We start from the raw sequence: 17,068 nt of genomic DNA, 5'->3' as shown, positions 1-17,068 counted from the left end.
CCGGCAATCCAGGACACAGCCCCCTGACCGGCAGGGTGTCCGACCCTCCGTGCTGCTGGGCTGGCCAAGCCTCAGAGGCGTGGCTTCCTGCTGGATGAGCAACAGTTTGTGGCCTGGCCAGGACCAAGAACAAGCCGGGGGCTGCTGCCGTGGGGGGCCAGGGCCGCCGGCTTTGGCTCTCCCTCCTCTGTTTCCTCCAGCAGCTTGTCTGTCTCGAGGTCCAGAGCGCCCCCAGAGCTGCTGCGCTTGTTCTCCAGGCTGTAGAAGAAGGCGTGAGCGCGGAAGCTGCTGCTCATGTCATCCTTGATGCTCTCCAGAATCTGGACAAAGGACGGGCGCAGACGTGGGTTTTGCTGCCAGCACCGAGTCATGAGGTCATGCCTGGGGAGGGGGAGAAGAAGAAAAGCCGCTAGGCAGGGAACGGGGCCGTGTGGTGCCGGGCTTCGGCCTTCTCGCGCAGCTCGCTGTTCAGCCAGGGATGCGCAGTCCTTTAAGTCCAAGTCCGTTGTGTGCAGGACTCACCCTCCAGAAAGGAGAGGGGTAGCCCCATAACCAAATTGGGCAGAAAGCGAGCCTTGCTCCACCAGGAAGCAGCTACTTGCTGCCCTTGTCTGAGCTGGTAAAGCTAAGTAGGTTTGGGCCCAGAGAGCCGTGGGATGGGAGACCACCAGGGTCGGGTGGAAGTCAGGAATGCACAGAGACGTGCTCAGGAAGGGGCTGCACTGAGCTCAGGGAGACCATGGAAACAGCTCCGCTGTCTGTCTGGGCAGCTTAGGGGGAGATCGGGAGGGGAAAGGTTGCTGAAACTGGGGCCGGCACTAGCCTCCCCGCAAGCCCTGCCACAGCCACCTTTCTGGGAGCCACTCACAGCTTGTCAGGACAGTTCTCGGGCTTCTCCAGGACCCCGTTGTCCATCACAAAGTGGAGCACCTGTTCGTTGGACATGCCCTGGTAGGGCTGTTCCGCCAAGGTGGCAATTTCCCAGAGCACCACGCCAAAGGACCTGGAACAGAGTGGCCTGAGAGGGCTGTTCCACACCCCCAGCCCAGGGCTCCCATGGCCACCCTTCCCCACCCGGGCTTCTCTCCTCTGGCTGCAGGGGCATGGCAAGGCCAGCCCTGCCCAGGGTCTCCTCCCAAGGCCAAACCCTCCGTGCACAGCCAAGTGCACAGTCTGCCATTTGGGCTACAAAATGCCCCAGGAGCACCCACACCCCCTGGGGAACAATGCTGACTTCAAAAAGCCAAGCTGCAATGTCCCACCTCTTCTGCCCCCACGGGCTCACCAGATGTCCGACTGAGTGTTGAAGATCCCATCCTTCAGGGCTTGCGGAGACATCCAGCGGACCGGCAGCAAGCCTTTCCCCCCTTTGCGGTAATAGTCTGTTTCGTAGATGTCCCTGGTCATCCCAAAATCTTTGGGAAGGGAGAAAACCACTGAGGGGGGCTAAACATGAGCAGAGCTGTTCCTGAACCCATGGAGGAGATGAGAGGTTGGCGATCCAAGGATCAAAGCTTCTCCAAGCACCCGAGCCACCCCAGGCTGCTACGGGGAGCCACTGTCCCTCCCCCACGCCTGCCCAGCCTCAGCCCACCTCCAATCTTGACTGTGAAGTCCTCGGACACCATGCAATTGCGGGCTGCAAGGTCCCGGTGGACAAACTTCTTGGCGTTGAGGTAGGCCATGCCGTCAGCAATCTCGCCAGCCATCTGGATCATGTCCTTCAGCGAAGGGGGAGGCAAACCGGGGTTATTCTATGAGAAGAGGTAACAAGGGAGTCAGAACAGGGAACTGTAATCTTGGGGGAATTGTTGGGCCTTGGGGAGCACATTGTGAAGGCTGTGGCCAGGTGCCACACAGACATATCCCTGGGGGAGCTCTACCAGACTGATGTCAGCCTGGCACCCAGTCTGACTTCCCCAGTGGCTTCTGTGAGTGGAGGATTGCTAGGAAAGCATATCATCCCAAGGGCCCAGAGCACAACAAACACAGCTGATTGGAGCCAGGCTCAGAAAGGAAGTGTGGCGACGAAGATCAGATTCACAGTCTCTCCAATCTCCTGCTATCGCTTGGAAATCAGTGCCAAAAAGGAGGAGCCTTTTGCTCTGCCCCAGATCGTCTCCAATGATTCAGTCGAGGTTGCTTTGCCTGCAATCTGAGCCACAAGGTGCGGGAAAAGACCCACCTCGGCGTCCGGCCTGAGCGAACGGAGGTAGCTTTTCAAATCCCCCCTTGTCATCAGCTCCATGATGACCACGGCCGGCTGGCCTTGGGACACCACCCCAAGGAGGCGAACCTGGAGGCCCGAAAGACAAAGCGGAGCGTTTGGCAAGCGTTTCAGGATCCCTAACGCACACAGCCCCAGCAGTTTCCATGCCTAACCAGACTGGCTTGTGAGAAAGCTAGTGGGCTTGGACCTGGTGACCGCCAAGACGGGGGAATCACCGGGGAATCTTTGGACTGGGAAGTTAAAAATACACCCGGAAAAAGGCAACGGTGGCCCTTTCCGTATGGCTGGCGAGATGATCGTGTCCACAAAGTCCGGAGTCGAGAGTGCTGAGCTTCCTGAGAACGCCTGCACCCTGACGGACGCCACGTGCTGATATCCGCAGAAAAGGGGGCAGGCTAAAGGGGGCTCAGCTGGGCCTTTTCTGGCCCCCAACCCCCATGCGGACCTTGCCAACCACTTTTGGGACGGCTCCCCCCTCTTCTTCCTGGCAGGAGAAATTCGTCCCTTTGCCCCAGACGTGTCTCCCTTACCACGTGGTGGCAGCGGAAGGCTTTCATGACGGAGGCCTCGTTCAGGAACTCGATTCGCTCCCGCATGGAGGCCAGCTCGTTGACGGTCTTCAGCGCCACCCGGGTCTCCTCGCCCTCCTGCTCCAAGTCCTTGGCTATCCCCGCATAGACCATCCCGAAGGATCCCTGGCCCAGCTCTCGCAGGATCGTGATCCGTTCCCGGGGCACCTCCCACTCATCGGGGACATACACTGAGAAGGGGAAAAGGTGGAGACCTTTGCCAAAGCCCCAGTGGCCCCAAGCAACCCACAACCATCATGCCAGCTGGGCCACCCCCCCTTCCTTGGGCTGGCACGGAAGGGGCCTTGGCACTCACTGTTGGAGGCACTGAAGTATTCAGGGTTGACCGAGGCATACAGCGTGCCGCTGGGGTATCCTTCGGCGTTCCTGGAATGCAAGGGTCACATAGAAAAGATCAGGGCACGGGGTGGGGGGGCACTTCACATTTTTTGGGTGCTTCTGCATTGCATGTGGCCGCCTGGGAGCCCAGATAAGGGGACACCTCTGATCCGAAGCAACAGTTCACTGGCGCGACTCCCCAGAAACGGCGCCCTGTTGAAGGGCCAATCCTGCTTTTGCACTTGGCTTCCACCCTTCCCACCGCCCGCCCCTTTGAGGAAGTGACGTGCCTCATGGAAAGGGCAGCAGAGAGAGCAGCCCCCCCAGCCCCTACTGTTTAAGCATTAGGCCCCGCATCTCAGGCAACCTGCTCTCCGAAGCTCACCTTTTCTTGTTGTACAAGAAGACAAAGACGGCCAGACACGTGATCCCAACCATCAGCACCACCGGGGTGAGCGTCAAGAACACGTAAAAATTTCCGGGTTCCTCTTCCTCTACTTGGAAGGGGGGTGGGGGGTTGTGAAGGAGGAAGGGGGAGAGAAATGCGATTATCACACCCCAACTGACCAAAGAGAAGCACGAATGAACAAACAAACACAACCTCTTTCACCATGGGAACTTTTGCTTTTTCACAGGAAGACAAGATTGCGTGTGATTTCCCACCCTCTGCAGTTGCTTTCTCCTCCCCTCCTCGTCTAATAATTTATTTATGCAATATTTTCTTCTGCTCCCCTTCACTGTGCCAAATAAACCTTTTGCCCTGTTGTTACTTTTCCCGCTGTCTGACAACATACTTCCAGCCGCCTTGTCAGACAAGTTTCAGGGAAGTCACAACTCTTTGGCCAGCCTTTGGTCTCTTGCTAATGTCATGGAAATAAACTTAAGTGGAAGACTTTCTGTCCTTCCTTGGGGTGGGGGGTGTCTTTTGAGGGGGCTCTTAAAAGATGTCAAGCAATCATTTGTGCTTAACCCTTTTTTTACTAAGTTCTATTACGTTTGCAAATGGCTCACAATTATTTTCGAAAGTAAAAGCACTACAGAATTTAATACTAAGCCTTACCTTTCTCTTATTTATACATTCCTACAGCTAGCTAGCTTTTTCCTTCCTTCCTTCCTTCCTTCCTTCCTTCCTTCCTTCCTGCCTTCCTGCCTTCCTGCCTTCCTGCCTTCCTGCCTTCCTTCCTTCCATTAATTTCATCTGTGGCTGATAACCACAGCATTTCATGTATTTAGTCCTTGGACAGGAGAGCACCAGGAATCTGCTGGCCATACTTTGCACAGTTTGTCTGTCTCCCTTTGGACATGCGACTCCTCCTGTCTGTTGATGCTCAAGGACCCTGTTCTCCAACCTGGCCAATTTCTAGATGTCTGGACTTAAATTCCCAGCATTCTCAGCGATGGCCAATCCGGCCAGGGAATTCTGGGAGCTGAAGCCCACCTAGGCAGGCTGCTCTGAGCCCTGTTCTCACGAGAGAAGAGGCAGATTTAAGTGAATGCAAGAACGAATAAACATCCCAGCATCTTCTCACTTTGACCTGGCAGATACTGGTAAACCATGACCCCTGGCATCCCTCCATGGGCTGCTGGGTTCCCGAGACCTGGGGGAGGAACCATCTCGTGCCCCTTTGCCAGCACAAGGTCTTCCAGGAAGAAGAGCGACTTAAGGAAAGCCAGCTGGCCATGCAACCCACCTCCTCCGAGAATGTAGAACTTCATCAGGCTGGTCCAGGAACCATTTCCTGCCAGTGAGGTGGCCCGAACCTTAGCAGAGTAATTTCCTGGCTGGAGGAGGGCGAGATGGTAGCCCCCATACTGGGCATAGCGATGGCGGGAGACGCAGACCACAGAGATGACTTTCTGCAAGGAAGCAGAGCTGCTTCGTAGCTGGTCAGAGTTGCCCAGGGAGGCATCTGCCAGGTGCCAGGCTGCAGCTCTCAGAGTTCCCACCACCTTGGCCAGGGCTAAGTGTTCTGGAGACGGGATCCACCAGGCTGAGGGACGGTAGGACAAGCTGCTCATGAGGAGCAACACCAAGGAGCTGTCTGGGCCTCAGCTTGCCCCGACTACCAGTCCTCACCTCGCTCTCCCGGCTGTACTTGATCTCATACTTCAGGATGAGGCCATTGGGGTTCTTCGGCTCCTGCCACCGAAGGAGGACGCTGTTCTTGCTGGCTGGCTCCCAGGTCATGTTTCCTGGGATGTTGTCAGCTTGAGCTGGCCAGGAGAAGAGCAAAGGCGGTTGGGCAAAGGTTAGAAAGGTGGAAGGAAGCCTTTGGACCAGCAACTGGAGTCTTCCCACAATCTCTTTGCTGGGAAGAGATGGGAGCAGGCGAAAAACGCTGTGGGTGGTGGCAGTCTGTCCTTCCCTTGGCCATTCCTGCCCAGGCTCTTCACAGACCTTTGGCAGTCCTATTGCTTGTGCCAAGCAGATTCTGTGTCATCCCACTAAAGACTTTCCAGGATGCCCTATGAGCGGGCAGAAGAGAAAGCCACCCATCTGCTCCTCAAGATGTTCTGAAGGTCTCCTGTGCCCAGGTGGTTATCTGGCTGGTTCCAAGCCTCTGCTTACACCAGAGGTCCCACGTTCCCTCTGCGCCTCTCTTGGAACGCACGGGGAATCCCTGAACTCTCTGGGCCAGCCCAGAGCACAGCATGCTGCAAGGGAGGGTGGCCGCTAAGAGAGATTTTGAATTCGAACTGTTCTGCGGTTAATTATCTCAGGAACACCGGAAATCTACTGTTCAGTAACTTGCTACTCTCAACAAGAAAAGCGTAAAGCTGTTCTCGCTCACCTTCTGGCATCGTCCGAGCAAAGACGAAGGTTGCAGCACTGCACCCCATGGTCTGGGCCGCATGGTTGCAGGCGTGAATGTCAATCCGATATTCGGTGAAATGGCGCAGGTTGGAAATTGCTGTCCGGTCCCGAACTACTTTATCTTCAAAGATGCGGAAGTCCTTCTCTGTCTTAGAGTCAAACTCAGACCGATGGGCCGTGGCTCCCTGGCTTGGGCTCCCTGGAGGAGGTGAGGAGGTGTTGGGAAAGGCCTGGCTCGCCACTGTCACAGCAAGGGTGTCTCTGCGCCTTTTAGGGACTCTGTCACAGCCAGGGAAAGAAGGGTCAGCGGGCAGCCCTGCTGCTTTGAGGGGGGCACACTTTACCCCACCCCAGGCCAGTAAGAACACTTCGGCAAGACTAGGGGCCCGCCGCCCCCCAGCAGAAAAGCGGATTCTCTCCGCGCGAAGAAAAACATGGGCGCCCATCCTTCAGAAGGTCTTAAACTTACCGGTAAGAAGAAACCTTGTTGATTGAGGTGACTTTCCAAGGAGGTCTGGAAAAAGAGGGAGAAAGCCAGCCAGTTCCCGGCCTCTGCTTCTTAGCCACCGAGCAGGAAATCTGCCCGTCACGTTTGACTCACCTGGGAAGGATGATTGAATTGTGGAGGAAGTTCTCAAACTTCTTCTGGAAGGACACAGTTTCGACACTGGGCTGGCTGTGCCCAACGGGACTCTGGCAGGGGCAGCACCGTTCATCCTCCGTGTCCTCATGCCCCTCGCTGTCACTCGTGTCAAAGCGGGTGTCTGCGCTGCTGGTGGGCAGGCGGAGCCCTGGGGAGCGAGGTGGAGGTGAAGCGGGCAGCGAGTGACGGGTCAGGCTGGCCCCCAGGCACTGCAGTGGCCCCGGGCCTCACCTTTGTGGCAGTAGTCGTTGACAAAGAGCTCCGAGTCCTCCGCCAGCTGCTGCCACAGCACCAGATAGTAGGTGAGGTTCCCGTTGGGCTGCGAGGGAGGCTTCCACCGGACGATGAGGTGTGCGGAAGAGTTGGACATGGAGATGACATCCCGCGGCACCGTCGGTGCTGCAATTCGGAGAGCAGGGGGGAGCGTGGGAGCCGGGAGGCAGAAGGAGAAGGGCCAGAACGTGGCCCCTTCGCCCCTTCCGGTCCGGGACTGCACGTTCCTCCTTCCCCGCCTCAAAGGCATCTGCCCTCCTTCTTTTGCATGAGTTATCCCTGGCTCTCACAAAAATGTCATTAAGCACACGTTCGTCTTTACAGCTGCCAGAGAAAAGCATGTGCTCTCCCTGCAATATGGCAGTTCAGCCAAGTTGACTCGGCAGCTGACAGTTAAGGGAAAGGAACTCTCCTCCCTGCCGTTCGCCCCTTGGGCCCCTCGGGCCCCTGCCCCCTCACCTGCAGGCAGGGTGCGGATGTAGACCACCTCGCTCTGGGCCCCGAAGTTGCGCCTCTCCTCGGCGGTGGTGAGGGTAATGGCCCGCACGAAGATGGCGTACTGCGTCCATGGCTTAAGGTTCTGCAACGTCACGCCCGGCTCCTGGTCGTGGCTCAGGGGAAGCTCCACATCCACAACGTTCCAGCTGTTGGCCCCGCACGTGTCCTGCCCAACGTACTCCGTCACGTCCTGGAAGGGGCTGAGGGGAGGAGACCAGGGTTAGCTGGAGGCAAGCGGGGCTCTGCCCTGCCCCCAGACCCTTCAGCCAGGGCAAGTCTGGGCCAGCCTCAGCGGGGTGTGTGTTGCAACGGCCTCAGCCCTCGGCCCCCGAGGGGCACGGAGCCCCTTCCCCTAGGGAGGATTCCTTGGAGAAGACCCTCCCCGGCACCTACGATTCCTTGTAGTGGACAATGAAGCTGAGGAGGTCGCGGGACTCAGGAGGCTGGTAGCGCTCCCATCTGAGGACGATACGGTCCGACTCAGTGGTGTTGGACACAAAGCGGAGGGTCTGGGTCTTGCCTGGAAGGGGGAAGAAGCAACTGAAAGGGAGCCCTCCAAAAGGACCGGGGGGGCCTGTGTGAGGGCGGCTGCTAGGTGAAGGCAACGCCAGCGGGAAGTTCAAATAGGAAAGAGCACCGGGAGGTTTTTATCTACCCAATTAGGGGAAGAGCAGCATAGAGACTTTTCTGTCAGGGCTGTGGCCTGAAAGGACATAGGTTGAAACTCTTGGTTTTGCTGCAAGAAACTAGTAACCACGATTGTTCAAAAGAGTTACAGTTAATTGCCTGAAATATTAGACAAACCAATATAAGATCAGGGGTGTCCGCCCACCCTTCTTCTCTCCCCTCCCCTCCCCCACGACCACTTCTGCCTTCTCCGCCGACTCACAAGACGCTTGATCCCCGTTCGTCCGGGGGTTGATCTCCGCCTTGTTCTGCCTCCCCTTGGTCCCCGTGACCTCCTCCATCCGAAAGATCTCTGAGAGGCACAGCTTGGGGTTAAAGGCAAAATACATCTTCCCCACTGGGATGGACAGCCTGTGCTGGCTCCAGTCCCACAGCTGCTGGAGATTTTGGTTGTCCAGCACATACAGAGTGTAGTTCCTGAGGGCAAAGCCAAGGGAGGAGGCGGGCTCAGGCCCCGGCTTGCAGGATCAGGCCCTTCCCTAGCCCAGCCTCTGCCTCCTGCCCTCCCTCCAGCACCAGTGAGCTGGTTCTCCAGCACCTCTGGCTGGCCCTCCACAGAGCACAGGATGCTGCTGGCCAAGCGCGCTGCTCCCGTGCCAGGCTAGACTGAAAGAGCAAGTGCTGCAGAGGAGCCCAGCTGCTTCCCCCGTGGGTGAAGGCCCCTTCCTTCCTTCCTTCCTTCCTTCCTTCCTTCCTTCCTTCCTTCCTTCCTTCCTTCCTTCCTTCCTTCCTTCCGCTAGCAGGCAGGCTTCTGGCGACTTCGGGGCTACCACTCACCCATCCACCATGGAGTCCCCCCGGATCAGTTTGAGGTTCCTGAAGAAGGTCAGGGAGATGAGAGCAAAGGAGTGCTTGATCTTCAGGAATCCAGTGATGGTCTCGATCAGGCCGAGGCTGCTCTGCAAAGTGGAGGCCAGATTTTCTGCAGGAGGAGAAGAGAGGCTGCGGTGAGCCAGGCTGGACTGTGCTGCTGAGCAAGATGTAGCCACAAGTGTGGGGGGTGGGGGTGGGTGGGTGGAGGAATTCTCCCCGCAGCGCATAAACAGAGGTGGAGCCACTCACCGCCCCGGCGGATGTTAACAATCAGGTTCCCCTCGATGAAGGTGCAGCCGGCCAGGTCCCGGGCTGCCCGAGTGGAGTCAATGGTTTTGGTGCCCACTTTACACTCCTTGGGGCACAGCCCCTCGCACTCGTGGCAGACAAGGCTGAAAGAGAAAGGAAAGGAAAGGAAAGGAAAGGAAAGGAAAGGAAAGGAAAGGAAAGGAAAGGAAAGGAAAGGAGGAAAGGAAAGGAAGAGAGGCTGAGGACCACACACTCTATTCCTCCAAGTCCATGTGCAAAATTGGCTCTCTTGCCAGGGAGGTGCGTGGTGCATCTTCCTTCCGTGCGCACTGCAGGGAGCAACAGGCCTTCGCATCCACTCCAACCCTAATCAGCACCCCACAAATGTGTCGGGAAGCCAGAACTGGGGGGCCCTCGTATCTCTGGGTCTGAAAACTCCTCCAGTCCCAAACAGCCAACATCTCATCGGTGGGTTCAACTGAGGGCTCTTGAGATTTGGGGAGGGTTTCTGAAAGCAAAGGTGGGGACGCTTGCTGTGTATGGAAGTTAAGCAACTTTAAAGAGGGCTGCCACAAGGAGGAAATTAGCTTAATGGGTTTTTAAAGATGGTGACGCCGACTCTGCCAGCAGTTATTAAGTGCTGACGCTTGTGCTAACGAAGGAAGAGACTTCCCGCTCCCAACATCAAATTCCATCTCCACAAACATTCCCACCAACGGATGAAAACAAGCCGCTGGCAGAAGAGCCAAGCCACGGGGAAACGACACCGGGGGCCGCTCCTCACCTGCTCTCGTTCTTCTGGTAGCCTGGGGGGCACTCGGCCAGGCACTGCTTCTGATGGATGACAAACCTGGAGGAGTCCCGGAGATGCTCGGAGACCTTGCGCAGGCCACCGCAGTGCTCGGCAGTCACGCAGCGCCACCCTTCGTACTCGTAAGCGAGGTCTGGGCAGGAGCTCAGGCAGCGCCCGTTGAAGTAGAAGTGGTGGCAGGCGACACAGGCATGGGGGTCCCCGGGGCGGCTGCAGCCCCCCAGACACTCCGGGTGGCAGCACTCCTCCTTGCTTGTACAAGCAGCGCCTCCGACTTTGCATGGACACACTGAAGGGGGGAGACGGGAGTGAGCGGCTTGGCACCCTGGCTTTGGCGAGGCTTTGGCCACGACACGCCCCCGCCCCCGCCCCCGCCCCGCCAGGGCCATTGCTGCCGCTCTGTTGATTTCCAGTCACCTCTCAAACGTTCCTGTGAAAATTCCCCACAAAGATCTCCAGGGAAAGGGGAGTCCTTTTTGCTGCACTGCCCCCTTAAAGACCTGGGACCTTCTGGTCTGGAACTCACCTTCCCCGCCCACATTCACAAGCCCAGCAGATTTACACCCCACATTTCCAGGGGGGTCCATGAATTGGCTCTCTGCCCAAGTTACCATTTCAGCCCTGTCCAGACCTTGAAATCGAGGTTGGTCTCTTGCCTGCCGTGTGCTAGTCAAGATTTGTGCCAAAATGTCTATCCCTTTCTATTTACAAAATACCGTTCTTTTATTTGGTGTAACAGAGCCCCAGCAGGCCTCCCTCCGTCTCTTTGATTTGGTCATTTTCAGATTTTAAGACTGGGTGTTTAGGCAACAAGAAGAGGGCCGATGTTCCCTGGTTGCCAAACAGCTAACCTTATTCCTACGTTTTCCAGGTTTTGAGGCCAAGACTCGGCAGACTCACTAGCAAATCTGGATGGTTTGGAGGTCCCTGCTGGAGGGGAGGGATGCAGGCCTTTAGATGCCCCGCCCCCTCTTATGTGACAACACCAATGCTCAGCCTCGAGCTCTCTGCATAAGGAGGCTGCCATTAATCGAACTGACCGATCAGCTGGACCTCGCTCCCTGGGACCCCAAACCCGGAACAAGGGGGGGGGGGAATCCAAATCCCTCTTCCTTTTCAGATCCTCCCACAGCTGCCTGTGGCTCTGGAGTCTGACCTGGAGTCTGACTTTTTGAAACATCGGATTTATAGGTTCACAGCAAAACATTTCAGCAGCCAAGAAACTCTTAAAGCAATCTTCTACCCAGAGCTGTTCACTGGAAAAAAAATATAGCCTTCAGCCTTGGAGATTGCACATCCCTGTCCTATTTTTGGGGTGGGGGGGTGGGGGGGTTTCTGGCTTTCTGCTTCTTCTGAGACATCTTTCTGACGCCTTGCTCTTGGTCTACCCCACAGCCTGGGATGTCCTGCAGTGACCCACCTGGGAGGCTCAGTTCTGCTTGGCTGTTTAAGACCAACCCAGATCAGCTGCTGGGCTCGCGGTGGGGCTGCTCGTCCCCCCCAACTACACAGGAAGGTTGCCTGCCTTTTGCCTGGGTCCCTCGGAGGCAGACCCGGGGGAGGGGAGCTGGAGCGGGGCTGCTCGTTCTGCCCCCTCGGCGGAGAGGCAGAGGCTGCGCTGCTTCGAAAGCCAAACTCCCGGCCTCCCTGCCCCGCCAGAGATGCGCCCACGCGGGAAAGCGGCCAGCTGGCCCCCGCACGACACGCTGCCGTCTGTTTGCATTAGCACCTCTCATGTTTACAGCAAACGGGCTCCGGGGAGACTCGCGGACGTTTATGAGCGTTTCACGGCAGAGAGAGACCCAGACGGAAAGGGGAGGCGGCCGGCGGAGAAGAGGCGCGGCCGCTTTCCAGGACCAGGATCCGGCTGCTCTCCCCGCCCTTCCCTTCTGCGCGGCGGGCTTAACCTGGCGGGCCTGGGGAGCGTGGTGTGCGTGCGCCCGTCCCCTTCCAGCTGCCGGTCGAGTTTCGTCAAATTAAACCGACGCAGCAGGGCGAACGACTAAGAGCTCGACACCAGCGGCTCCCCCCGCGCCCGCTGTGCGCGTGTATGAGCGCTTGGGCGCCTTCCCACGGCCCCCAGCTGCCCTTGCCCCTCCTCCCGCTCAGCAGCCCCCGCACCTTTCTGGCAGCTGCTGGAGGTCCAGCACCGGTGCTGCATGGGGCCGGCGAGGCCGGCCGGGGTCTGCACGCAGGGCTCCTCCACGCCCAGGATGCCCGGGCAGACGTCGGCGCACTCCTCCGCCGGCTTGTTGTGCAGAATGATGTTGTGTTCGAGCGAGGGCGGCGGCTGCAGCAGCGCCCAGTCGATGGTGGAAATGTGGCAGAGCTCCTGGTTGCGCTCGATCCGCACCGAGCCGTTGAGAACGTTGGTCAGGCTGCGCAGGCCGATGTCGCGCAGGTGCGGCATCTCGAAGATGACCAGGGCGTAGCTGAAGAAGAGGCTGGCCCCGCGGATGACGGCCAGGCTGGGGAAGAGGTCGCGCAGGCTCTCCAGCCCGTAAACGCGGAAGAGCAGCAGGTACTCGGTGATCACGACCAGCCGCGGGAAGGCCAGCGAGCGGAAGTCCTCGCCGCTGGCCGTGAACATCAGCAGGATCTGCAGGCTGCCCTCGATGACGGAGCAGTTCTCCAGGCGGCGCAGCTGCGCGGGATCCACGCGGATGTCCATGCTCTCGCAGACTGCGGAGGCGAAGCGGAGGGTTAGGGGGCTCGCGACCCTGACCTTGTCCTCGGACCCGAAGCGCCCCGTTGCAGCTCGGCGCACGGCGAAAGGCTTTTCTGTCCTCGGTGCTCTCCCTCTCCTAAAACAATGCCTAATTTTGAAAGGCTACGCGGCTTCAGCGTCACCATCGGCTGCCCGTTCGTCCAGCCTTCCACAGGCAAAAATGCAGGACAGCCGTTGGGTCGGCGGTGATCCTGCGGGGCTTAGGATGAGGCGCAAGGAAACAGAGAAATGGTCAAGAAAAGCCGCCAAAGGGAGGCTCCGAAAAGAAACAGCCCCGCTTTGGCTGGTAAAGGAGAAAGTGCCTTTGGGCATGTGCAGAATGCTCCATCACTCCAGGGAGTGATGCTAGAGGGGTTGGTGGGTCCCTGCAGGTGCTCCCACCTGGCAAGGGGGTGGGCTGGCCCACCTTGGCCTGTGACAACTGCCTAGCTATTCACGAAGGGCCTGTTTGTCCTTAACCTCCCAGCACACCCAGAAGCCATCTGGCAGAGCACTGAGTGAGCATGGCTGCCATCTGGTCCCTGCCTTGGGGTTGGAGCCCCCCCATCTGGTATTTGCACAGGAGCCCCAAGCCTCCTGCCATTGCCTGCTACTGCAGCGCCAACACTGGCACCCTCCAGAGGAACAGCTGGCTGCAGGCAGCTCCTTTCTAGCAGCTAGATTGGGGAGGGGGGCTTAGAGGGCCGGCTATGTTAACAGCCCCTGCCAGCAACCTCCCCTGTCTGTTTCTGCTTTTACCCAGCAACCAGTGATCACAATTGCTGGCCAAGGCCTTGCCCAGAGGTCTTGGGGCACAAGAGAGAGATGCCAGGCCAGCCCTGAAATCCACCCCCCCCCCCGCCCCTGTGTGCCCTGAGGGCTGCTTGCTCCCTCCTCCCTGGGAAGCACCTTCTGCAGAGAAAGGGCTGGGCTGTTTAAACAGGTGCTGTTCTCTGTCTGGGGAGGTCCAGATGTTCACTCACACACCGCTTGGAGCTTCATGTTTGCTGAGGCTCTCAAGGGGAATTGGTGCAGGAGGAGGAGGGGACCCCACAGATGGTGGGGTTGACATCTTGGCAGCCGACACCCTGGCAGCAATGCCTGGCCCCCGGCCCATCTCCTTGGGGAGCCGCGGCCAAAACACGTTGCCTCTCCTTTGAAAGAGACGGGATGAGGAAAGCCCTCATAGAAGGGAGGAAGCGACAGTCGGAAGTGGGGGTGTTAACCCCCCACCTTCCTCCAAGGGGCACAGAGAGGAAGGGGTGCCCTCAACACACATGCTGGCCTGTCCTCAGCCACAGGCTGAGTTAATACATGAGCCCACACAGGAACCCAACCAGTGGATCCTCACAACCTGCAACGCCACCCCAGAACAAGGAAAGCAGTCCTAACCAAGGTTACAGTAACCAAAAGCAGCATGTTGTGCGAATGCAGCCGCTAAGCCTTGGAGGGACCTGGCTGAGCCTGTTCTTTGACCCGGCCGCAACTCTCTCGTGGGCTTGATGTGGAAAAACTGGGAGGAGGGATTGATATCTTTGCTTCCTTGCTGGAAAATATCCTGGGGAATCAATAAATACCAGACGGCCGTATGGTGGAAACTGAGACGTGGAGCCGGACCAGCATTCATCTTGGCCCAAGCTTGGTTCTTTCAGTCTGACTGGGCTGGGCTGGGGGGGGGGGCTCTTCTGGTGCTCCTTTGCTTCTGCACCCCGTTCCTGTTTGCAGGCATGAAAGAGGAAGGGACCCCAAATATTGCTGCGGGGACTGCAATAAAAACTGAAGGCCCATATGCCACTCCCTTCTTTTAAAGAAAGCCTTTCCTTTAAAAAAAAATGCAGGGGTTGGCAGGAAGTCTCTGAATTAGCAGCTGCTGCTAATTAATGGCTTTTTAATTGATGAAATGCTTAGGTGCCACTCAGCTTGGCTGAAAGGCACCCCTGCCAGTTTCAGAACCAAGGTGTCTCCCCCACCCCCGCCATCCTGATTCCAGCTAGGAGCCTCTATAATGTCTAATGGGGGGGGTGGGAGCTGGTCCCCTAGAGAAATGCTCTCCCCTTTCTTCCGGAGAGGAAGGACCCTCCCCTTCACCCAGCCAGCCTAACTAAAGGCTGCTGTGTTTTGGTTCTCCTTTGTTTGACAACACAGAAAGTATCTTTTGTGCCTATAAATCTAGCAAGAGTACAGAAAACAGGAAGGGCAGGCGTGCCCCGGACAGACTCGGACCCCTCACAGGGTGGGATGCATCTGCAGCTCTGGTCAGCGGACGCGAGTCTCTCTCCTGCTGCAGCCACGCCAATCTCAAGAGGACCCACTCCGAGCCCTGAGTGTGCACCCCGTTTCCTATCCCTGCCCCCTGGGGTCCGACTCCAGGGGCGTGAACCCAGCAGAGACCATGCAGTGGTTCAGCCATGCATCTCTCCCTGTCACTGTGCCATCCTGAAGTTATAACAGGACGTAAGAGAGAGGAAAGGGGTACAGAATGGCATGGGAACCACGCATGCATGTCCTCCTTTCACCATGACAGGTCCTATAGCAGAAACAAGACCTCTGGTTGTTGCTCAAAGCCCTCTATCCAAAATTGTAGCCAGCCTACAGCTATCCAAGGAAAGGTCCTGCCCCCCCACCCCACCCCTCCTCCTCGGAACTGATTCCTCCCTTGCAGCCTCTTTGCTTTGGACTTAAATTCCCACCTGGCTGGACTGTGCCCACAGAAATAATGTTCAGGGGAGCAGAAACACTTCGCTGTTGTTAGAGGTGAGCTATAGCCCCTTGAGTGGGAAGCCCAATCGCTCTTAATTTGCAGAGTGTGACCCCCTCTTCAGATGCCAGCTGCAGATAATAGGCTAATCCAGTTTTCTCTCCTGATGTTATCAAAAGATGGAGCAAAGCACTGGCGCTTAGCAGTCTTCTGAGGCACAGAGAAACGACTTTAAAACTAGATTAGCATATTGGGCTTCTCCCCCACCTTAACATCGTTTTTATTAGCACAGGGCCCCACTGGTTGTCCTCCTCCTCCAAAACCCCGATTCTCTCAGACAGGTGACCCCGGGTGTGGAATCACACCAGCAGGCCCTTTCTGCTCAGCAACTGCCAACTGCTGGATTTCTAACACACACAAACAAAAATAAGCACATTTTTAAGGACGTCCATCTGACTGGCCTTTCTTCTGGAGCTACTGGCTAGGTTCACGCAAGATGCTGAGCTCTGAATGCAGGTTAGTAAACTGCCACAGCTAGGATTGGCTAAGATGCTGTGCCCATTCCAAGTCCCAGCATGCGGTGGAAGGGAACCATCTGGTTCACACCACCCACAGGCTCAGCCACCACTGCGTTTCTTGGGCAATCCAGCCCAGCTTCCATTTAGTTTAGCCTCAACCCAGATGCCCAGCCCTGTGCCAAGGCATGTGCCCCAGGCACCGCACATGGAGAGGGTTTTCTTCCTGGGCACAGAGCAGCTGAGCCTTGTGTCTTTGTGCCCGGCCGGAGGCTGACCTCACCCAACCCAGGAGGGACTTACTTTCTGGAGCGGCTGGTGCAGGGCCGAGCCCCAGCAGGCAGAGGAAGAGCAGGGCCGCTCGGGTGGGCCAGAGGGGGGCCTCAGGGACTCCCCTGGTCCCTGTCATCTCCATGGTCCATGAACGGCCCAGTGCTGGAGGGAAAGCAAGTTGCATGTGGCGCAGCAGTTCCTGGTGCTTCTGATGGGCTGGGGGCCAGGTTGGCTTCTCAGCTGGCAGCAGCCCAGGACCCTTGTCAGTTGCCAGGGGGGCACAAGAGAGAGGAATGCCCGGCTCTCTGCGGGGCCACTGTTCTGCAGCAGGGGGGCAGGGGGGCCTTGTCCCTGGGCAGCACCGCCCCCGCAACCATCCTCTGGCACGTGTGCGCAGCAGTGAAAGGGCCGGAAAATGGAGGCATGGCCAGTCCGGAGCCCCAGGTGTGGAGGCGGCTGGGTGGGGCCCAGTGTCTTTCCTCCCTCATGCCTGCCCCCCCCCCCAGCCCTGCCTGGCCTCCTGCTCAGGCTGGATCCGTTCCAAGGGCTGTTTTCACAAGTTACATTCAAAATATTTAGCCTGACAACTCCAGCGAGATGGGGACGGAGGCAGGGACTGGCTGCCCTTCTTGTTTGGTCAATAAGGAGGGACGGAAACGAGCAACAGGCGCAGCAGCTTCCTCTCGCCCCCACCCAGGGGAGGGGGCACGGTCTGGGCAGGGGCCCACTGGCTGAAATCGAGGGAAGGGCCAGGCCTGGGAAGGGGGGGCAGGCAGGTGGGGGCAGCGCATGGGCACCTCGGGTTGCCTCCTCAAGGTGCCACCCCAGCCTCCTCACGACAGCTCCAAGGTCACCCCCCAGTCCTCAGAGAGGCACAGCACCAAAGGCCTTTCAACTCCGCAGGATGCGCATCAGGGTGGAAAAGAGGCAGGGGATGCTCTGAGACAC

General features: G+C 57.8%; 1 protein-coding gene across 1 annotated transcript; it reads right to left on the bottom strand.

The window, feature by feature from the left end:
• Positions 1-71: 71 nt before the first annotated feature.
• Positions 72-16,262, bottom strand: INSRR (insulin receptor related receptor). Its single transcript, XM_063317165.1, has 23 exons — positions 16,151-16,262; positions 13,428-13,532; positions 12,049-12,609; positions 9,901-10,216; positions 9,117-9,259; positions 8,832-8,976; positions 8,257-8,471; positions 7,761-7,887; positions 7,329-7,567; positions 6,828-6,995; positions 6,555-6,744; positions 6,423-6,467; positions 5,931-6,232; positions 5,216-5,352; positions 4,830-4,995; positions 3,524-3,635; positions 3,116-3,186; positions 2,761-2,990; positions 2,186-2,296; positions 1,595-1,754; positions 1,286-1,415; positions 869-1,003; positions 72-381 (listed from the first exon to the last, which is right to left on the bottom strand). Exons 1-23 carry the CDS (start codon positions 16,260-16,262, stop codon positions 72-74), a joined length of 4,230 nt encoding a protein of 1,409 aa, XP_063173235.1.
• Between the last annotated feature and the right edge of the window lie 806 nt (positions 16,263-17,068).

This window comes from Candoia aspera, chromosome 17, assembly GCF_035149785.1.
Source record: "Candoia aspera isolate rCanAsp1 chromosome 17, rCanAsp1.hap2, whole genome shotgun sequence".
NCBI classification, from domain to species: Eukaryota; Metazoa; Chordata; class Lepidosauria; order Squamata; family Boidae; genus Candoia; species Candoia aspera.
This window is presented reverse-complemented; position numbering and strand designations above follow the sequence as displayed.

Excerpts from the sequence above, each read along its gene's own strand:
- INSRR (XM_063317165.1), bottom strand. The coding sequence starts at position 16,262 with ATGGAGATGACAGGGACCAGGGGAGTCCCTGAGGCCCCCCTCTGGCCC. Across the intron at positions 9,260-9,900 it reads TACCAGAAGAACGAGAGCAG|CCTTGTCTGCCACGAGTGCG; the intron begins GTGAGGAGCGGC and ends TTTCTCTTTCAG. Across the intron at positions 6,745-6,827 it reads CAACGACTACTGCCACAAAG|GGCTCCGCCTGCCCACCAGC; the intron begins GTGAGGCCCGGG and ends CTCGCTCCCCAG.